Here is a 21,714-nt window from a genome sequence, read left to right as displayed (position 1 = left end):
ATAATATTCTAAGAACATTTGTAGCAATTCTTAATGCTTTTGTTTTTCTATACAACAAATATTTCTAGTTGTTATTTTGAAATATTCTACAGAATATCAGAATGTATTTGTATATTTAAACTAGGTAATTTGATTTTGAATGTCTATCTTCTGTGGGATATGAAGATTAAATTTTGAGGTTTTTGAAGGAAAGGAGTGTATCATAAAAATCCATACTGTCCTACGGCACACAGAATCTTAAAGGTAATAAAATGGCATGTTTAAGAGGCTCTGGAGACAGATCATCTAGATTCAAATACTAGCTCTGCTGGTTAGCTGCTGTGTGTATTTAGGCGAATTACTTGTTCTCTTGCTAACCTAGTTTCCTCATTTATAAAATGATGATATTAAGAGTACTTACCTTGAAAAATTATACCTATGATTGAATTAATACATAAAAAGTGCTTAGAATATCTAAATCACAGTAAGATCACAGAACTCATTTAAATGAGAAGTATATAACCAGGCCCATGTAAAGAAAGCAGTATCTTGCACATTTTCAATCCAGCTGTTTTGGGATTTGATAAGATGCATACATCTGTGAAATATAACCCTTATCAAGATATAAAGTGTTTCTGTCTACCCAGGCCAGTTCTACCCTTACTTCCTCCCCAGGAGGCAACCCACTTTTGATTATTTTCCACGATTAGTATTGTTTTTTCTGACATTTCATATAAATGGAATCATACATATGTACTCTTTTAGGTAAGGCTTCTTTCACTCAGCATGATGTTTTAAATTCATCCATGTTGTTGTATCTATCAGCATACAGATTAAGTGTACATCTATATATTTCATTTTCTCTGGGGTGATTATAAATTTTATTGTGTTTTTAATTTTGTTTTCTGCATTTTTATTGTTACTGTATAGAACCAGGATAGTTTGGGTATTGATCTTGTATCCTGAGACCTTGTTGAACTCAGTTATTAGTTCTGGTAGATTTTTTATAGATTCTTTGGGGTTTTCCATACGACCATGTCATGTACAAATAGAGACAGTTTATTTCTGTCTGATTTGTTTCCTTCCTCCTTTTTTCCTCTCCTCTCTTTCTCTCTCTTTCCTTTTTTCCTTTCTTTGCCTTTCCATCCATCCAGTCTTTTATCATTAAATATGATGTTAAGTATAGTGTTTTTATGAGGACATTTTATGAAATTGAGGTAATTCTCTCTCCAAACTGTCTGAGAGTTTTTATTATGAATGAGTGTTGGGTTTTGTCAGTTGTCTTTTCTGTGTTAATTATGATGGTCATGTGATTTTTCTTTAGCATATTGATGTGAGATATATCAACTTAATATTGTTGAATCAGCCTTATATATCTGGAATAAATTCTACTTGGTGATGGTGTATAACATTTTATACATTGTTGGATTCCTAGCTGATATGTTGTTGGAGATTTTTCCATCAAAACTTGTGAGAGGTATTGGTCTTAGTTTTCTTTCTTTCTTTCTTTCTTTTTTCTTTTTTTTTTTTTTTTTTGGTACTGTCTTTGTCTAGTTTTGGTGTCATAGTACACAGGCCTTATGAGTTAGGATGTGTTCCTTCCTCTTATTTTTCTGGAAAAGACTGTGTAAAATGGTGTTAGTCTTTATATGTTTGGTTGGTGTTAGTCTTTATATGTTTGGTAGAATTCTCTAAAGGTGAAACCATGTGGGCCTGGACATTTATTTTTTGGGAGCTTTTTAACTAGTGGTTATAGGGCTATTTACATTGTCTGTATAACCTTGGGTGAGGTTTGGTAGTTTGGGGTTTTGAAGAATTAGTCCATTTCTGTAAGTTGTCAAATTTATAAGCATAAAATTGTTTGTAGCATTCCCTTATTAACTTTTTAATGGTTGTAGTATCTTTGTACATTGTTTCTTATAGCTCTTAGAGCGTATTTAAATTGTTGATGTAAAGTCTTTGTCTAGTAAGTGCCTTGTCTGCACTTGCTCAAGGCAGTTCTTTTTAACTTTTTTTTTACGGAGTGGGGGGGTGGGCTGTGTATGATCACACTTTTTTTCTTTGTATGCTTGGTATTTTTTGTTGAGAACTGGACATGGACATTTTGAATATGTGGCAACTCTGGAAATCAGATAGTCTCCCTCCTCAGTGTTGTTGTTTGTTGTCATTGTTTAGTGACTTTTCTGAAAAAATTTTGTGAAGTCTGCTGTTTCTGTCATGTGTGGCCACCGAAGTCATTGTGCTCTTAATTTAATGATCAGCTAGTGCTTTGTTTGGCAGAGATTTCCTTAAATACCAGGAGCCAAGAGAAAAAAAAAGCAACTCCCAGGTTTTGCAGAGGGGCTCTCTATATGTTTGTTGGGGCATACCTTCAACACTGTATATAGGTACTTTTCAAGTCTTCCTGTTGAATTTTTTTTAAATTTAATTTTATTTTTTCAGTGTTCCAAGAATCATTGTTTATGCACCACACCCAGTGCTCCATGCAATACATGATCTCCTTAATACCCAGCAGCAGGCTCACCCCACGCCCCCACCCCGCCTCCCCTCCAAAACCCTCTGTTTGTTTCTTAGTCTGTTGAATTTTTTAACAGAAATTTCAGATTTTTCTAGTGATACCTTGTATTTATGGTGTTGGCTATTTTAGGAGTGTTATATGATTTTAAACAAAATCATAGGATTTTTGTAAATAACTCCTGCCTGCTTGGCTTTGGACCTTTTTTCTTGACTTTGGGTCTTCCCTTTGTGCCTTTGCAGCCTTCCCAGGTGATCTTCCTGTTCTTTTTATTTGATGCTTGCTTGTCTGGTTGTGGCTGTGGGGTGGGGGAATTCGGGTATTCTCTGACTTTATTAAGCTTCAATTCTTAGTTGAAACTCTGTCTAAGGTTGAGGTCCTCATAAGAGTTCTGTTCCTTCTTTTGTTTTTAATGCTGGGCCTACTGTATTCCTGCTGTTTTTCTGTGTGCCCCCACCCCCCCATGAGCTGTTATTTTATTTTCCTAGCCTGCTTCCAGCTGCAGTGGCTTTCCACAGGAGCTCTCACGCTGTAGTTTTTATTGCCCCTCCCCCTGTAGATTAGGCTTTTGTTCCTTAGGGGAGATGAAGAAGACTGGTCCGTCTAGGTATCATGGTCCCTTTCTCAGTTGTGGAAAGTTTCCACTAGTGTTCTTAAGGATCATTTTTGTTGCCCTTTCCCTTACAGATTAAGATTCTTGGTCTGTAGGGAAAATAGGTAAAATGGGTTGTGATGCTCTCCTCTTCCCCAGCCAGTTCTACAGGGGAGAACTCAGGTTGTTGGATTCTTCTCATCCTTCCCAATAAGCACTTGGTGGGCTTCCTGGAGGAAAACAACTGGTAAAAAGTATAAAACCTCCTTGTTTCTGGGGCTCCTGGGAATTCACATTCTTACTCTAGTCCACGTTCTGCCTTTAGCAATTTATTAAGTACTTTCAGCTGAGTTTTCTTACCGGTACTCAGCCGTTTATGTCGCGGGTAAGCAAATGCTGTGGTTCTCTTTTCCCTGCAGGAGAGAATTATCCAGAATTGAATTATCTAGGACCTCAGTTCTCTGATGGGTTTGTCTATTTAATTTGCAATTTTTCCAGATTTTTTCTTGTTGTAAGCATGAGAGGATGCTCTTTTTATCTCTCTAGAAAGAGAAGAAATGTAAAGTTTTAAAGTCCTAATTTTTCTAGCATTTTTCTTTTTTATTTAGGAAGCAGAAACTCAATATGAAGAGCAGATTGGGAAAATTATCATGGAGACACAAGAACTTAAATGGCAAAAAGTGAGTGTTTTTATTTTATTTTTTTTTAAGATTTACCCCAGAGAGAGTGAGCACACCCTGGAGTGCACGTGAGTGGTGGGGGAGGAGTAGAGGGGTGAGAACCTCAAGCAGACTCCTCTGACCGTGGAGCTGATGTGGGGCTCAGTCTCCCCATCCTGAGATCAGGACCTAAGCCTAAATCAAGAGTTGGATGCTTAATGAACGGAACCACCCAGGTACCCCAAAAGCGAGTATTTTAAATTTTTATTTCAGATTAGTCTTTTTAACATCTATTTAAAGAGGTATTCTAATCCTTAATTGCAGTTTGAATTTTAAAATTTCCTAAACATGTTTGGGGATTATGCATCATTTTCAACAAAGTCTCAAGAGAATTCTGACTAAAATTGTTTTAATAACATTTGGGCCTCCAGAACACTAAGAATGAAATTTTTTCCCCAAGATTTCTGATAATGCTGAAAACGACTATGATCTATTTAATGCCTGGGAAACACATTGTGTATTATAAAAAGGAGTCAAAATATTTTCCAAGAAGTGAAACCTCTTTATTTTCCCAGGCTCTTATTACATACTGTAACCAAATATTTAAAAACAACAACAACAACAACCACCCAGTATCAGAGGGACACCTGGTTGGCTTTGTCAGTAAAGCCTGTGACTCTTGATCCCGGAGTCATGGTTCAAGCTCCATGCTGCACGTGGAGACTGCTAAAAACAAAAAACAACCACGAGTATCATCATATCTGATTCTCTTTCTAGCCTTATTTATATAGAAGTGTTTTTGATGTGCTTCTCCTGTCTTTCCACCAAATAATTTTAATAGTTAAAAATTGAAATCTTAATGATGATGGCCCCCCTTCTTTTAACTATTTGGCAGTATTGAAATAGGAAGTTGGAGGTAACATATCAGAATCAGAATTCAAGAGACAGAGGATAGCTCAAACTAGAAATGATGGGAATTTTGAGACCAGACAGGTACAAAAGGAATAAACTAGAGTTGGATTTTATGAGGCACAGGTCTCGAACTTCTCTGCAGAAAGAAAAAGCAGATAAACACCAAGTACAAACTGAAACTCCAAGCAAATTTCAAAGTATGAAGTCATATCTTATTTTTGGATAGAGTCAACGGTATAAAGTTATCCATATCCTTAAATTAATCAGTGTGTTTAATACAATCCAATACCAGGAGTGTGTTTTGCTGTACTTAAGCTGTTCTAAGGTTTATGTGGAAATAAACGTGTAAGAGTGTCTGGGAAATTTTTGAAAAAGAACAAAATAGTTACGCTAGTTTTTTATTTTAAAAAATTTTTATTTATTTAATGATTTTATTTATTTATTTGACAGAGAGAGAACACAAGTAGGCAGCGAGGCAGGCAGAGAGAGAGGTGGAAGCAGGCTCCCTGCTGAGCAGAGAGCCCAATGGGGGCTCGATCCCAGGACCCTGGGATCATGACCTGAGCCAAAGGCAGAGGCTTTAACCCACTGAGCCACCCAGGTGCCCCATTATGCTAGTTTTGAAATATATTCTTATGAACTGTAGTAATTAAGGTAGCTTGGTGTAGCATACATGGATAGGTATTCCTCAGAACATAATAGAGTCTAGAAATAGATCCAAATCATAATATAAATTAGTAAATGATAAAGGTGGCATTTTTTTATTCTGACAATATTCCAAACTTTTTTTGGAATTTTTATGTCCTTTTGAGCTAAAGCAGTAAGTAGTTAAATGGAATCAGTGTTAGAGCTCTCCTCATCTTTAGAACAATAAAAACTTGCCCATGTATAGTATTAAGAGTGCAGTTACAGAGAAATTCAAGTTCCTTAAGGTTCCTCAGTAAACCCCTGAGGCATAGAGCTATCCAGGTAAATTGTTGACTTTCCTAGGACAAAACGGGTCACACCATTTTGATCTAAAGGGACATTATGGGAAACAGAAGGTATATTTACAGTGGTAAAATACGTAAAGATAAAACAGTATTTGGGCATAGTACTACAAAGAATTGGGGCCATGGTTATTTTATATTTTTCTTAAACAGATCTTTATCTTTACCCATTGGGTTTCTTGACTGGGAAACAACAGTATTCGAAGACTGGTATAAAATGTGATTGATCCTTTCTCTATTAGGCTTTTAGACTATTGGCTCTAGTTCTTAAATTCTGGTTTTAGAGATATTATATGAAGTTAGGTAGAGGTTTGCTGCTAATATCAGTAAGACATTTTGCCAACAAAGAATGCTACTTCAAAGAGATCTTAATTTGGTCATACGCAAAGGTACCAGTAAGTCAGTAACTAAATTAGCTGTGATCTGATTACAAAAGAAAAATCCTCAGGGATCTAAAAAAATCAGGGAAGAATTTAATTTTGCAGTTCTGTTTACATAGTAGATTCCTTTCTCTTATGCTAATGGGTGCGGTGTCAAAAAGGAGAAAATAATATGTCTCACTTGAGGATCCAAGGATAACAGTTGGAGGCTGAAACAGTGGGGAGTATCTCTGGATTATTAGAGACATTCACTATCTGAGTAGCTCAGTGACTCTGAGGAAGAGGTTATGTGATGATGGCAGGATTTATGGTATAAGTAAAGTATTTGCAAAGTTTCTTTTAATATTTAGAGAAATTTCTCTTTGCAAGTTTGAGGATAAAATGAGAACTTGGGGGCATGATTTGCCTTCAGCAGTATCATTGATTTGCCCACTTGATTTTTTTCCCCTTCATTTTTCTTAGCTAGTTCAGAAAAGTTTTTCCCCAGTGGCCCCCCCCTTTTAATAATAAATATCTACAAGTGTCTCTACCAAGAGGCTCACTACTTTAGTGCTTGATGACTAGAGTGGGAGCATTAAGTTGTTTTATCTGTAAGGCCTCCAGTTTATTCTGCTTTTGTTCAAAGGCTTTTTGAACATCTGGATTTGAGATCTCATAATGGGGCTATTTCCCATTCCAGTTTTTGTTGCATATTAAATCTCCTATTTCCAGGTTTAAGGCTGGTCACAAAAAGTAAGGAGAAAGCTAGAGGTCACATTTACTTGAGAATGTACTCCTCAGAGAACCTATCCCTGAGGTCTTCAATAAATTCTTTCCTTGCTTACAGGAGTGGATTAGAGTCTAATTTATTTTCACAGAAAACTGGAACATAGGTTCTGAAAGATTTTATCCAACATCTACAGCTTTTCTAAACCTGTCTGCCTTCCTGTGCATTTTGTCATTTCCTGTCATTCCTGGGATCTTTTCACTTTGCTTTTTCTATTCATTTTTTTTTTTTTTCATTTGAGATTATGAACCATTGGTTCAGATCTGGGAATTGGTAGTACTACTTTTAAAAATAAATTATAAGAATTAAAATTCTTTTAAAGTTTATTTTGTATTTTTAGTATTCTCTATGCCCAGCACAGGGCTTAAACTCACACCCTGGAGTCCAAGAATCCCATGCTGTTCAGACTGAGCCAGCCAGGCACCCCAAGAATTAAAATATTTTAAAATAATTGCTAACTTCAGGAAAAATAAGCTCTGTTAGGTAGAAATGTAATTACAATATATTATATGGGTGAGCAGTGAATAAACATTGCATAGTCATGATAGTATAAATACTGAAGATTGATTTAAGTCACAGTTTTTATGTAACTCTTTTGGAAGAATAGTGGGAGCAGATGTTAGGTTTTACAAGAAAGCCAAACTCCAACTATCATAATAGAAGTCAGATAAAATTTTTAAGTTGGTAAATCACATATATTTAGAAACCTGGAGTCAAATAACAGAAACATTCAAAGCGGTTCCCACTTTTAGATCTAATTTCTGTTTCATTGTGAGATTTATTCACTAAACATAGGAAAAAAAGTTTGAAGTCATCTTGAATCTGAAGAACAGAACACACAGCTTCTATTAAAAAAGGGGAGAAGAGAAGAAAAAAAAATGGAATCATATATGTGGATTTTAAAAAATGCCTTATGGTGGTTTTGATTTTATAAAAAAATTCGATGAATTTAAAGAATTGTGTCCTCTGAACATTTGTGCTGAGATAATAAAATGGGTTTCTTTGGAAACTCTAAAAGATTGTAGGCGTCTTGTATACTAAGACTACTAATTTTGATAACTTTTGATGAAATATTTTCTTGAAGAAATCTTTGGACTTAGCCACGGTCAGTGTGTGTGTGTGTGTGTGTGTGTGTGTGTGTGTTTTAAAAATTTATTTATTTAAGAGAATGAGAGTGTGTGCAAGCAGGGTGAGGGGAGAGGCAGAGAGAATTTCAAGCAGACTCAGCATGGGTGAGCCCTGAGTGGGGTTTGATCCCATGACTCTGATATCATGACCTGAGCCCGCTATCAAGAGTTGGACACAAGGTCCCTGGGTGGTTCAGTTGTTAAGCATCTGCGTTTGGCTCAGATCATGATTCCATGGTCCTGGTTTTGAGCCCCACATCAGGCTCCCTCAGCGGGAAGCCTGCTTCTCCCACTCCCACTCCCCCTGCTTGTGCTCCCTCTCTTGCTGTCCCTCTCTCTCTCTCTCTCAAATAAATAAATTAATAAATCTTAAAAAAAAATAGTTGGACAAATGACTGAGCCACCCCGGCACCCTGAGCCATGTTTAGAGTTTAAAATTTTAAGACATGTGTTTTATCATGAAGAAGCAACTGAAAGAATAATTATTGTACGCTGATCCATGATAGGTGGAAAAAACAAATCATAGAATTGGTTTAAAGTTGCATTTCAAGAGCATTCAATAACGTATGCAATAAATGTTTGACTTTTATTTAAATTATGAACCTAATTAAAAGTTAAAACTGAAAGGTACTCAAATTTGTTCTAATTAAATTTTCATAATTTTTAAAATAGGAAACTCTTCAGAATCAAAAGGAAACATTAGCAAAGCAACACAAAGAAGCAATGGCAGCTTTTAAAAAGCAGGTAATTTTATAAAGATAGACAAATACTACAGTTTCAAATATTTACCCCCCCCATTTGAATATTAGGCATACTCACTGAAGACAAAAAGAGTGTTAATCGAAGCAGGAGATAAAGTTTTTTTTTTTTTTTAAGATTTTATTTGTTTATTTGACAGACAGAGACCACAGGTAGGCAGAGAGGCAAGCAGAGAGAGAGAGAGGAAGAAGCAGGCTCCCCGCCGAGCAGAGAGCCCGACTCGGGGCTCGATCCCAGGCCCCTGGGATCATGACCCGAGCCGAAGGCAGAGGCTTTAACCCACTGAGCCACCCAGGCGCCCCGATAAAGTTATTTTGAATCACAAATAACATGTAGTAGAATGAGTTAGTTAAGGGGAGAAATTGGGAAAACTGTTTTCTTGGAGATGTATTTCCATCTGTTCTAAATAAATTAGGTTATTGATGTGTGCCCTCTTGTTCTTTCTCTCCCTTCTCCCCTTTCTCTCTTTGATTAGAGTATCCTAAGATCCTGTCTTTTCTGCTTTCCTCCTGTACCCAAGCCAGAAATAGAACACTGATGAAAAGCTGAGATGAAAGGAGGGAGATGTGAAGGATGAGGAAATGTGATTGTCATGCGCTGAGGCCTTCATAAATACTATGAGCAACTAAGAGCAGAGAAAACACACACACACACACACACACACACACATATACACGTATGTGTATATATGATTAAAAAAATGAATAATAACTCTTTCAGTTATTTTGAGTTCTATAGCTCTTCTTTAGTACCTCAAATTTCTCTTCAGTCCCTCGTTAGAAAATATGTGTAAGAAATCTGCTCATGGAAAATATTCTCAAGAAATTTTTTCCTTATAGTCATTCCAGCATCACCCTTTTTTTTCCTTTTCTTTCCCTCTCTTTTGTCTTTTTCTCCATACAAGTGTGTATGTTTAGAAAGAGAAATGCATAGGGCGCCTGGGTGGCTCAGTGGGTTAAGCCTCTGCCTTCGGCTCAGGTCATGATCTCAGGGTCCTGGAATCAAGTCCCGCATTGGACTCTGCTCAGTGGAGAGCCTGCTTCCCCCTCTCTCTCTGCTTGCCTCGCTGCCTACTTGTGATTTCTCTCTCTGTGTGTCAAATAAGTAAGTAAAATCTTAAAAAAAAAAAAAAGAAAGAAAGAGAAATGCATAAAAAGAAATGCACCTGTATAAGGTTAATCACTAGTTGGTTGAAGTTATTTGTAGTTCACACTATAGTGTGGATTTACTTAAGCAGATGATAAACTTTCTTCCTTTTAATCTGAGATTACCCTCAGACCTCAAAATTATGGGAGTTTTAATTGAACACTAAGGAAGCAGAAGCCAAATATTCCATATAGTATTCTCTAGGAGAGGGCAAGTCCATGTCTCTCTTGTCACAAGGGACTTTGGGCAAAACAAGAATATCTGGGTATCCGAAGGGTAATGGAGAAAGTGCTCTTGGGCTCTTTTTTCCCCCCCTTGGTTTGTTTCCTTTCCTCCCCTCCCCTCCCCACTCTTCTCCTTTTCCTGATTGTTGAATGTGAATTAGGGATGTGGTGAGAAGTTCCAAAGAGAAATTTGACTTCTTGACAATTTTACCCAGTATCCTTGTGTTTCTTAGACCCTTTTATTAGTTTTCTTGGGCATGTTGACCCTAGTTACTGTCTTAAAATATCACTGTTTATTTATGAGTCAGCTACATGTATCTTTTAAAAAAATTTCAGAAAATACTGTCAATGCTAATACAAATGATACTAATTGCATAAAAGTGTGCCTTCAGAAAACGTTATGTGTTATTAAAGAGTAGTTGGCAAAATATTGAAACATTTAAGAAAAAAAACTCATGGAAGGAAAAACTAAATTTTCAAGGATGATTGGTATCCCTAATCATATGATTAAATCATTCATTTCTTTTGGTGACTGGCTTTTTTGCCCCCTTTCATACCTTTTGTTATTTTATTTTCTCAATATAAAGGTAGCACATTCACATTGTATTAAGTTCAAGTAGTACAGACATGTAAAATGTTTTTATAGGGTCACTGACCAGTGTAAATCACTGCTAACAGTTTACTGACCTGTATTTTAATTTTTAAAATTGTTTACTAGTTGCAAATGAAGATGTGTGCCTTGGAAGAAGAAAAGGTATTTATTAATTTTTTAATAAGTTAAAGCATAGTTAAGTGCATTTAATTACTAATTGTTCACAATGAAAAGGAGGATTAGCACTAGATTAATGGAGACTGTTAATTCCTTAAAACCTTAGAAATTAAAAAGAACCAAGGAAATCATGTTACCCCTGTCATTTTATAGTGGGTAATACTGAAGCCTAACAAGATTAAAAATGACTTGCTGAAGCTGAAGCTCTCATTCTAAAATGGCAAATTTGGGACTAGAACCCAGATCTCTTCAGCCCCCAAATTGATGTTTTTTCTATTCTACTGTAAAGTTTCTATTGAGTATATTTTTAGTGCTTTTTCAGTATAACTACCTGTTTAAATAAACATTAAATGACTTGCATCTGGATGCAGACCAGTTGGAAAAGAAGATACAACTCTGAACTAGAAATTCACCTAGTAGTAAATATTTTCTCTAATTATTTAATAATTAATACATGTTTTTATTGTATTAATGAATGTACTATTTACAAAGGCCTTTTAAATAATTCTTTCATATCTTTATAAGACAAATATACTTGTAACTTATTAGTTAGAATATATTTATTCTAGCTATGTGAATTAGATAATTAGATAATTATATAGTGTCCATAAACTCTCAGGAATGCTCTGTTGATAAAATGATTATCGTTCAGTGAAGCCTTTTTAAATATTATCATGCACTGAAGCCTCCATAAATCTTTGTTATAATATTATAGTGATAAAATGATTTGTTACAATTTTCATTTCATGGTATGTGTCATCTTATAAAGGCCTTACTGTAAGTTCATATTTTGAAGTAATCAGTAATGTAAGTTGTGCAGATCCATGTTTAAAGTTGTGAAGTGTTAGTTTTAAAGTAGAGGTTTTGGTTTTTGAGGTTTTGTATTTTCCCTATTGATAATATCATTTACATTGGAAAGTATTGAAGTATAGTTTTTTTTACTTAAAGGGAAAATATCAACTTGCTACAGAAATAAAAGAAAAAGAAATAGAAGGATTGAAGGAAACACTAAAAGCATTACAGGTAAAGTAACTTAGTATTGCTTAAAAAAGTAATTTGGCATTTTAGCATTGTATTAGTAAACTGTCCACTAAACATGTAAGTTAGCAAAACAAAGTTGACAAGCATTCATATATCACGTAACTTTGTAATTTTTTCCTGAAAGCCTTGAATTTCAAATTAGGATTTTTCCTCTTATTTTATTTTATTTATTTGTTTGTTTATTAATTTATTTAAGTTTTATTTTATTTTATTTTTTCAGTGTTCCAAGATTCATTGTTCATGCACCATACTCAGTGCTCCATGCAATATGTGCCCTCCTTAATACCCACCACTAGGCTCATCCAGCCCCCTACCATCATCCCCTCCAGAACCCTCAGTTTGTTTCTCAGAGTCCACAGTCTCTCATGGTTTATCTCCCCTTCCGATTTCCCCCAACTCACTTCTCCTCTCCATCTCCCAATGTCCCCCGTGTTATGCCTTATTATGCACCACAAATAAGTGAAACCATGTGATAATTGACTTTCTCTTGACTTATTTCACTCAGTATAGTCTCCTCCAGTCTTGTCCATGTTGACACAAAAGTTGGGTATTCATTCTTTCTGATGGAGGCATAATACTTCATTGTATATATGGACCATATCTTCTTTATTCATTCATCTGTTGAAGGGCATCTTGGCTCTTTCCACAGTTTGGTGACTGTGGCCACTGCTGCTATGAACATTGGGTTCAGATGGCCCCTCTTTTCACTACATCTGTATCTTTGGGTTAAATACCCAGTAATGCAATTGCAGGGTCATAGGGAAGCTCTATTTTTAATTTCTTAAGGACTCTCTACACTATTTTCCGAAGTGGCTGCACCAACTTGCACTCGCAGCAACAGTGTAAGAGGGTTCCCCTTTCTCCACATCCTCTCCAACACTTGTTTACTGTCTCATCTTTTATTTTAAAAAGAAATGTTAAAATAGCTTCATTATTTCTTACTGTAATACAATTAAATAAATACGTTATTTTTAATACTTTATAAATGAAAAAACCAAGTCAGGCCTATATAACTGATTACCTGTGGTCCTTAAAAGTAAAAATAAAATAGCATTAAGCCAGTCATTATTTGTTAAGTACTGTTGCTTATTTTCTGCAAATACAGAGATGACAAAAACATTACATTTGCCTTTAGGTTGTTCACAGTTTCATATAGAATACAGAGGTGTAGAGCTAATGATGATTCGTTAAGTATATTTACTAAAGGTCTGCATTGTGCCAAGCACTGTTCTAAGTGCTGGAGATACAGCAATGAATGAAAAGGACAAAAATCTTTATTTTTATGGAGCTTCCATTCAAGGTGGGGGAAGAAAAGCAATAAAATGAGGTACAAAGTAAAATAAATATTGTTAGGGGAGAAGATATATGATTTTGAAGTTACCACTCTGTAGATAACCTTAATTACAAAGACCAAAATATGTTTTTACAGTGGAGGGATCCTGATGGTCACTGCCTTAATCTGGTAATTCACGTCATAATGCGGATTTGTTTAAGCATATGATAAACTTTCTTTCTTTAGTTGATTGAGATAGTAAGAAGCTTCTCTTTTCTTCATATTCTCACCAATCTTGTTATCTCTTGTCTTTTTGGTCATAGCCATTCTAATAGGTGTAAGGTGATACCTCTTTGGGTTTGCTTGCATTTCCCCGATGATTAGTGATATTGAGCACCTGTTCATATATTTGTTGGCCATTTGTATGTCTTTCTAGAAAAGTCTATTCTGGTCCTCAGCCCATTTTTTTTTTTTTAAGATTTTACTTATTTATTTGACAGGCAGAGATCACAAGTAGGCAGAGAGGCAGGCAGATAGAGAGAGAGGAGGAAGCAGGCTCCCTGCTGAGCAGAGCGCCCGATGCGGGGCTCGATCCCAGGACTCTGGTATCATGACCTCAGCCGAAAGCAGAGACTTTAACCCACTGAGCCACCCAGGTTCCCCAGCCCATTTTTTATATTGGTTTTGTTTTGTTGTTGTGGAGTGTATGCGTTTCTGATATATTCTGGGTATTAACCCCAATCAGATACATGGTTTGCAAGTGTTTCTCCCATTATAGGTTGCCTTTTCACTCTGTTGGTTATTTCTTTTATTTGCAGAAGCTTTTTAGTTTTATGTACATAGTTCCAGTAGACTATTTTTGCTTGTATTGCCTGTGCTCTTGGTGTCATATCCAAAAAAATCCCTAATTGTACTAATGTCAAGGACTTTTCCCCTGTGTTTTTTCTTCTGGTAGTTTTAAGGCTTCGGGTCTTATATTTAAGTCTTTAATCCATTTTGAGTTGATTTTTGTACATAGGATGAGATTTTGTTTCTGGTGTGAGATAAGGGTCTGATTTGTCTTCTGCATGTGGATATCGAGTTTTTTGAACACCATTTATTGAAGATTATGTTTTCCCCATTGTGTATTCTTGGTGCCCTTGTTAAAGATCAGTTAGCAGTAGTTGCATGGGTTTCTGGTCTCTATTCTGATCCATTAACCAGTATGTCTGTTTTTATACTGGTAATGTACTGTTTTGATCACTGTAACTTTGAAATATATTTTGAAATCAGGAAGCATGATGCCTCTAGCGTTGTCTACCTTGCTCAAGAGTGCTTTAGCTATTATTTTGCTTTAGCTATTATTTTATTATTTAGGGGCTTTTGTGGTTTTGTGTGAATTTTAGGATTTTTTTCTATTTCTGTAGAGATTAATATTGTGATTTTGATAGATTGCATTGAATTGGTAGATCACTTTGGATAATATGAACATTTTCACAATATTCTTATATCCATGAACATAGGATGTCTTTCCACTTATCTGTCTTTAAAATTTCCTTCATCAGTGCTTTATAATATTCAGCATACAAATATTTTACCTCTTTGGTTAAATTTATTCCTAAATATTTTTTTTAGTTGTTGTGAATGCATTGTTTTCTTAATTTCTTTTTTGGATGCTTTATTGTTTGTGTATAGAAATATGGCTGATTTTTGTATGTTTGTTTTGTATCTGCAACTTCACTGTATTCATTTATTAGTTCTGACAATGTTTTTGTTGAGTCTTTAGGGTTTTGCAAATATCTGATCATGTCCTCTCCAACAGAAAATTTTACTTCTTTCTGATTTGGAAACCTTTTATTTCTTTTTCTTGTCTAATTGCTCTGGCTAGGACTTTCAGCACTGTGTTGAAGAAAGTGGTAAGAATGAATATCCATGCCTTCTACTGAATTGATGGTGATGTTTACTGTGGGCTTTTTATATAAGGCCTTTATTGTGTTGGGGTCGTTTACCTTGTGCACCTCTTTTGTTGAGTGTTTTTATTATGGATGGATGTTAAATTTTGACCAATGCACTTTCTACATCTATTGAGATGAACATATGGTATTTAAAATTATGTTAATATAATGTAGGACATTGATTGATTTCTATATACCAAACCATCTTGCAGCCCAGGGATAAATCCCATTTGGTCACCATGTATGAACTTTTAACATGCTGTTGATTTTGCTAAAATTTTATTGAAGACTTTCACATCTATGTTCATCAGGGATATTGACTTGTAATTTTCTTTTCTTTTATTGTCTTTTTCTGACTTTGATATCAGAATGATGCTGACCTCATAAAATGAGTTTGGAAGTGTTTCTTCCTTTTTTGTATTTTGGAAGAATTTAAGGATTGGGATATTAATTCTTCAGATGTTTAGTAGAATTTATAAAGCTGTCTGGTTTGGGGATTGTCTTCCTTGGGAGGCTTTTAATTATTGATTCAATTTCCTTTTTGTGATGGGTAGGTTCAGACTTTCCATTTCATCTTTCTTCCACTTTGGCAGGTTATATGTTTCTAAGAATTTGTCCATTTCTACCAGGTTAACCAATTTTTTGGTGTATAGTTTTTCTTTTTATTTCTGAGGCATCCACTGTAATGTCTCCTTCCATTTCTACATTACTGATTTGAATCTTCTCTCTCTTTGGTAGTCTAGTTAAGGGTTAGTAGATTTCATTTATTCTTTCAAAAAATAACTCTTAGTTTTATTGATTTTTTTCCTATTGTTTTTCTGTTTATTATTTAATTTATTTCTGTTCTATCTTTATTATTTCCTTTTGCTGGTTTTTGGGTTAGCTTGTTCTCTTTTTTCCTCCTTCTTTGAGATGTAAGATTAGATTGTCTATTTGCAATATGTCTTTTTTAAATGTAGGCATTAATCATTATAAAATTACCCATCAGTAATAAAACTGCTTTTGCTGCATCCCAGAAGTTTTGTTACCTTGTGTTATTGTTTTTATGTGTCTAGAGATACTTTTAAAATTCCCTCTTTTTGGACACAGTGATTGTTCAAGAGTGGTGTTTAATTTCCAAATACTTGTGAATTTTCCTGTTTTCTTATTGTTATTGATCCTTGTTTCATTCCACTGTAGGCAGAAAAGATACTTGGAATGATTTTGATCTTTTTAAATTTGTTATGACTTGTTTTGTGACCTAACATGATCCATCCTGGAGAATGTTTCATGTGTATTTTTCTGATGTAGGGTGAAGAGTTCTGTGTTTATCTGTTAGGTCCATTTGAACCATAGTGAGGTTTAAGTCAGCTGTTGCTTGATAGGTTTTCTGTCTGGATGTTTTGTACATTATTGATAAGTGAGGCATTAATGTCTCCTACTATTACTGTATTTCTGCCAATTTCTTTCTTCAGATCTCTTGATATTTGCTATAAATATTTAGGTGCATATACAGCTGTTATAGCTTCCTGTTGAACTGACTCCTTTGCATTATGTCATGATCTTTTTTTTTTTGTCTCCACAGGCAGATTTTTGACCTGCAGTCTATTTTGTCTCATATAAGTATAGTCACTTGTGCTTTATTTTTAGTTACTATCTGGTATATCTCTTTCATCTCTGTACTTTCAGCCCATTTGTGTCCTTAAATCTAAAGTGAGTCTCTTGTAGATAATAATAGTCCCCCTTTATCAATGGGGAATATGTTTCAAGATCCCCAGTGGATGCCTGAAACCATGGATCATACTGAACCCTAAATACACTGTTTTTTCCCTATACATAAATATCTATGGTAAAGTAAATTGAGTACAGTAAGAGATTAACAATAATAACTAATAATAAAATAAAACAATTATAAACAATATATTGTAATAAATGTTATGTGAATGTGATCTTTTTCTTTCTTTTTTTTCTCTCTTTCTTCAAATATTTTATTATACTAAACTCAACCTTCAGGTTACCTGGGTGGCTTAGTCAGCTAAGCATCCGACTTTTGATTTTGGCTCAGGTCATGATCTCAGGGTCGTGAGATCGAGCCCCACATCAGGCTCTGCATTCAGAAGGGAGTCTGCTTAAAGATTCTCTCTCTCCCTCTCCCCTGTTCTCTTTCTCTCTCAAATAAATATTTTTTAAAAAATAAAACTCACCCTTCTTCTTGTGATGGTGTGAGATGATAAAATGTGTATGTAATGAGATAAAGTGAGGTGAATGATGTGGTGTTAGATACATCAGAAGGAGAATCATTTGCTTCTGAATTGCATTTGGCCATGGGTAATTGAAATCATGGAAAGTGAAACTACAAATAAGCAGGAACAGCTGTATATCACTTCATATTTTTTTTTTCTTAATCCTGTCACTATGTCTTTTGGTTGGAAAGTTTAATACATTTATACGTAAAGTAGTTATTGGTAGGTGTAGAATTACTGTTGTCATTTTGTAAATTGTTTTCTGTTTTGGGGTAATTTTGTGCATCGCTTGTCTGCCTTTGTTATTTGATGTTTTTGTAGTGATTTTCTTGATTTTTTTCTCTTTAGCTTTTGTATATGTATTATGGGTTTTTATCTTTAGGGTTATCTGAAGTCTTGCATAAAATATCTTGTAGTTCTAATAGTTTAAAGTTGACAGCAGCTTTAATTGCATACAAAAGCACTATATTTTGCCCCCTCAACTTTGTGTTCTTATGCACAGTGTTTGCATCTTTTTATATTGTGTATTCTTTAATACATTTTTATTTCCTACTTTTATATAAGGGTTAAAAGGAATTTATGTACTACTGATTCAGTCTTGAATTTCTCTATATTTGTGTATATACTTTACAAATGAGAATTATATTTTCATATGCTTTTTTCATTGCTGTTTGGCATGTTTTTGTTTCAATTTGAAGAACTGAACCTTAATTATTTTTTATAAGACAAGTCAAGTGGTAATAACTGATTCTGTTAGTTTTTGTTTGGGAAAGACTTTCTCCTTCATTTGTTTTTTAAAGATTATTTATTTATTTATTTTACAGACAGAGATCACAAGTAGGCAGAGAGGCAGGCAGAGAGAGAGAGGAGGAAGCAGGCTCCCTGCCGTGCAGAGAGCCCGATGCGGGGCTCGATACCAGGACCCTGGGATCATGACCCAAGCCAAAGGCAGAGGCCTCAACCCACTGAGCCACCCAGGCGCCCCCTCCTTCATTTTTTAAATGATAATTTTGTTAGGTATGGTATTCTTGGTTGGCAGATTTTTCTTTTGATACTTGGAATATTGTCCCACTCTCTTCTGGCTTGCGGCTTTCTGCTGAGAAGTCCACAGATAATCTTAATGGAGTTTCTTTAAATTTGGTGAATTGCATTTCTCTTGCTACTGTCAGAAGTCTCTTTTTTCCCCTTGATTTGACAACTTGATTATAATGTGTCTTGGTGTATTCTTCTTTTGGTTCATTCTGTTTGTGGTCCTCTGAGTCTCATGAATCTGGATGTCCATTTCCATCCCAAGATTAGGGAAGTTTTCAGCCGTTATTTCTTTGAGTAAGCTTTCTTCTGTCTCTTTTATTTTTCTCCTTCTGGGACTCTCATAATGCTTATATTGATTTCTTTGATGCTATTTTATAAATTTTTTAGACTTTCTTCACCCTCTTTCACTTGTTTTTCTTCTCTGATTGAATAATTTCAAATGATCTGTCTTTGAGTTCACTGGTTCTTCTATTCAATTCAGTGTGGCCTTAAGGCTCTCTCTTGCATTTTTTCAGTGCATTCACTGCATTCTTCATCTCTACATTCTTTTTTGTTGTTGTTCTTTCAAAAAATTTCTCCATTAAAAAGGTACTCTTTCCCCTTGTAATCAGAGTATTTTGTAAGGAGATACTTTGAAATTATGTAAATATTCTGTTTCTCACCGAACTTTTCCTATATTCATTTATTTGTTTTTATCAGTATAGATTCATAGTTTTTTTTTAAATGGATTAAAATCTGTGACTATCGCTTATTTTGCTCAAATTATCCTTGATTTGGCTAGTGAGAGTCCATAAAGTTGATTACTGAGTCCTTTGGATATGTTTTAATTCTTTCAGCATTTTCCTGCTTTTAGAGGATAGCAAAATATGCCAGGATCATTTTGTAATTTACCTGACCTTGCACTGGAATGGATCATTTCACCATGTTGCCCTGGTTCCTTTTAGTGGAAAATGGTATATAGAAGCAAAGATCTGGGCACTGTTGTACTCATTGCTATTGATACATCACTGCTCTCAGACTTTCTTGGTGGACAGAGATCTATGTATGTATTTACATACACAGAAATATAATTTATATTTATGTTATAATTTATAATGTTTATTTCTAACAACCTATTTATATAAAAAACCATGAAATCACATTACCTCCAATTTTTTTTTTAAGACTATTTATTTATTTATTTGACAGAGAGGGAGACAGCGAGAGAGGGAACACAAGCAGGGGGAGCAGGAGAGGGAGAAGCAGGCTCCTGCTCTGTCGAGCAGGAGCCTGATGCAGGGCTCGATCCCAGGACCCTGGGATCATGACCCAAGCCAAAGGCAGATGTTTAGTGTCTGAGCCATCCATGCACCCCTACCTCCAATTTTAATATGAAACCATGAGGTTATTCATTTTAGTTTATTTCCTTTCTGTTTATACATTTCTTTCCTCTTACAGTGAGAAATGTGACATTCTTTATCCTTAATATATTTACTTCTATGATAAATTATCCTGTATACAACCAGTTTATCAATTTGCCATGACTTCCTTCCTAATATGGATGCCCTCTTTTCCCAGCTTGGACTCTGATACCATGAATTGGGTTGCCCTTTTTCAGGGTTGCCTCCTCACCTTACTCCACTTCTTTTTAAAATTTTTTTTAAATTCTGGTATAGTTAACAAACAGTGTTATATTAGTTTCAGGTGTACAGTGTGATTCAGCAATTACATACATCGCTCAGTGCTCTTTATGACAGATGTTCTCCATAATCACTATCACCTACTTCACCCAGCTCCCCATCCACCTTCCGTCCAGTAACCATCTATTTATTCTCTATAGTTAAGAGTCTGTTTCATGGTTTGCCTTCCTCTCTCTTTCTCTTTTTAAACTTTGCTCATTTGTTTTGTTTCTTAAATTTCACATATTAAGTGAGATGATATAGTATTTGTCTTTCCCTGACTGACTTATTCTGCTTAGCATTATACACTCTAGCTCCAACTATGTCATTGCAAATGGCAAGATTTCATTCTTTTTTATAGCGGAAAAATATTCCATAGTATGTGGAATATTTGAGATCTATCTATCTCTCTGTCTATCTATAGATCTATCTATCTATCTATCTCACATCTTCTTTATCCATTCATCTATTGATGGGCATGGGCTGCTTCCATAGTTTGGTTATTGTAAATACTGCTGCTATAAACATAGGGATGCATGTATCCTTCTGAATTAGTGTTTTTGTATTTTGAGGGTAAATGCCCAGTAGTGTGATTGCTGGATCATACACTTCTTTTTAATTTATGAGGAAACTCCATACTGTTTTCCACAGTGGCAGTACCAGTTTGCATTCTCATCAACAGTGCATGAGTGCTCTCTTTTGTCCTTCCCCAACATTTGTTGTTTCTTGTGTTTTTGATTTCAGACATTCTAACAAGTGTAAGGTGATATCTTCAGTGTAGTTTTGATTGGCCTTTCCCCGACAATGAGTGATGTGGAACATCTTTTCATGTATCTGTTGGCCGTCTATATGTCATCTTTGGAGAAATGTCTTTCATGTCTTCTGCCCTTTTTAAAATTGGATTATTTGTTTTGGGGGTGTTGAGTTTTATAAGTTCTTTATATATTTTGGATACTAACCCTTTATTGCCTATGTCATTTACAAATATCTTCTTCTATTCCATAGGCTGCTTTTTAGTTTTGTTGATTATTTCCTTTGCTGTGCAGAAGCTTTTTATTTTGATGTAGTCCTAATAGTTTATTTTTGCTTTTATTTCCCTTGCCTTGGGGGACATATCTAGAAAAATACTGCCACAGCTCATGTCAGAGACATTACTGCCTGTGGTCTAGTCTAGGATTTTATGGTTTCAGGTCTCACATTATGTCTTTAATCCATTCTGAGTCTCTTTTTGTATATGGTGTAAGAAAGTGGTCCGGTTTTCTCAATACCATTTGTTGAAGAGACTTTCAACAGTCGGATATTCTCTCCTGCTTTGTTGAAGATTAATTGACCATATAGTTGTGGGTTTATTTCTTGGTTTTTTATTCTGTTCCACTGATCTATGCGTCTATTTATGTGCCAGTACCATACTGTTTTCATTACTATAGCTTTGTAATATAACTTGAAGTCCAGAATTGTGAGGTCTCCAGCAATTTGCTTTTCCTTTTTCAAAGTTGGTTTGGCTTTTCAGGGATTCAGGGTCTTTTGTGGTTCCATGCAGAGTTTAGAATTGTTGGTTCTAGTTCTGTGAAAACTGCTGTTGGCATATGGATAGGGATAGCATTAAATGTGTAGATTGCTTGGGGTAGCACAGACATTTTAACAATATTTGTTCTTCTGATCCATGTGCAGGGCAGGTCTTTTTCTTTGTGTCACCTTCAATTCCATTCATCAGTGTTTTTTTTTTTTTTTAAAGAT

At 35.1% G+C, this 21,714-nt stretch overlaps 1 protein-coding gene across 3 annotated transcripts in view; it reads left to right on the top strand.

Moving 5' to 3' along the window:
- CCDC73 (coiled-coil domain containing 73) overlaps positions 1 to 21,714 on the top strand; it is a 152,938-nt gene that overhangs the window by 51,117 nt on the left and 80,107 nt on the right. For 2 of the 3 annotated variants that reach the window (XM_032841053.1, XM_032841054.1), the window contains exons 3-6: positions 3,695 to 3,766; positions 8,592 to 8,663; positions 10,767 to 10,802; positions 11,766 to 11,840. In XM_032841053.1, coding sequence (XP_032696944.1) covers positions 3,695 to 3,766; positions 8,592 to 8,663; positions 10,767 to 10,802; positions 11,766 to 11,840 — 255 coding nt within the window. The remainder of the gene's footprint in view (positions 1 to 3,694; positions 3,767 to 8,591; positions 8,664 to 10,766; positions 10,803 to 11,765; positions 11,841 to 21,714) is intronic. The other variant, XM_032841056.1, reaches the window with a different exon arrangement.

The sequence above is a fragment of the Lontra canadensis genome, unplaced genomic scaffold (genome assembly GCF_010015895.1).
Source record: "Lontra canadensis isolate GAN:19392208 unplaced genomic scaffold, GSC_riverotter_1.0 scaffold118, whole genome shotgun sequence".
Taxonomy (NCBI): Eukaryota; Metazoa; Chordata; class Mammalia; order Carnivora; family Mustelidae; genus Lontra; species Lontra canadensis.
This window is presented reverse-complemented; position numbering and strand designations above follow the sequence as displayed.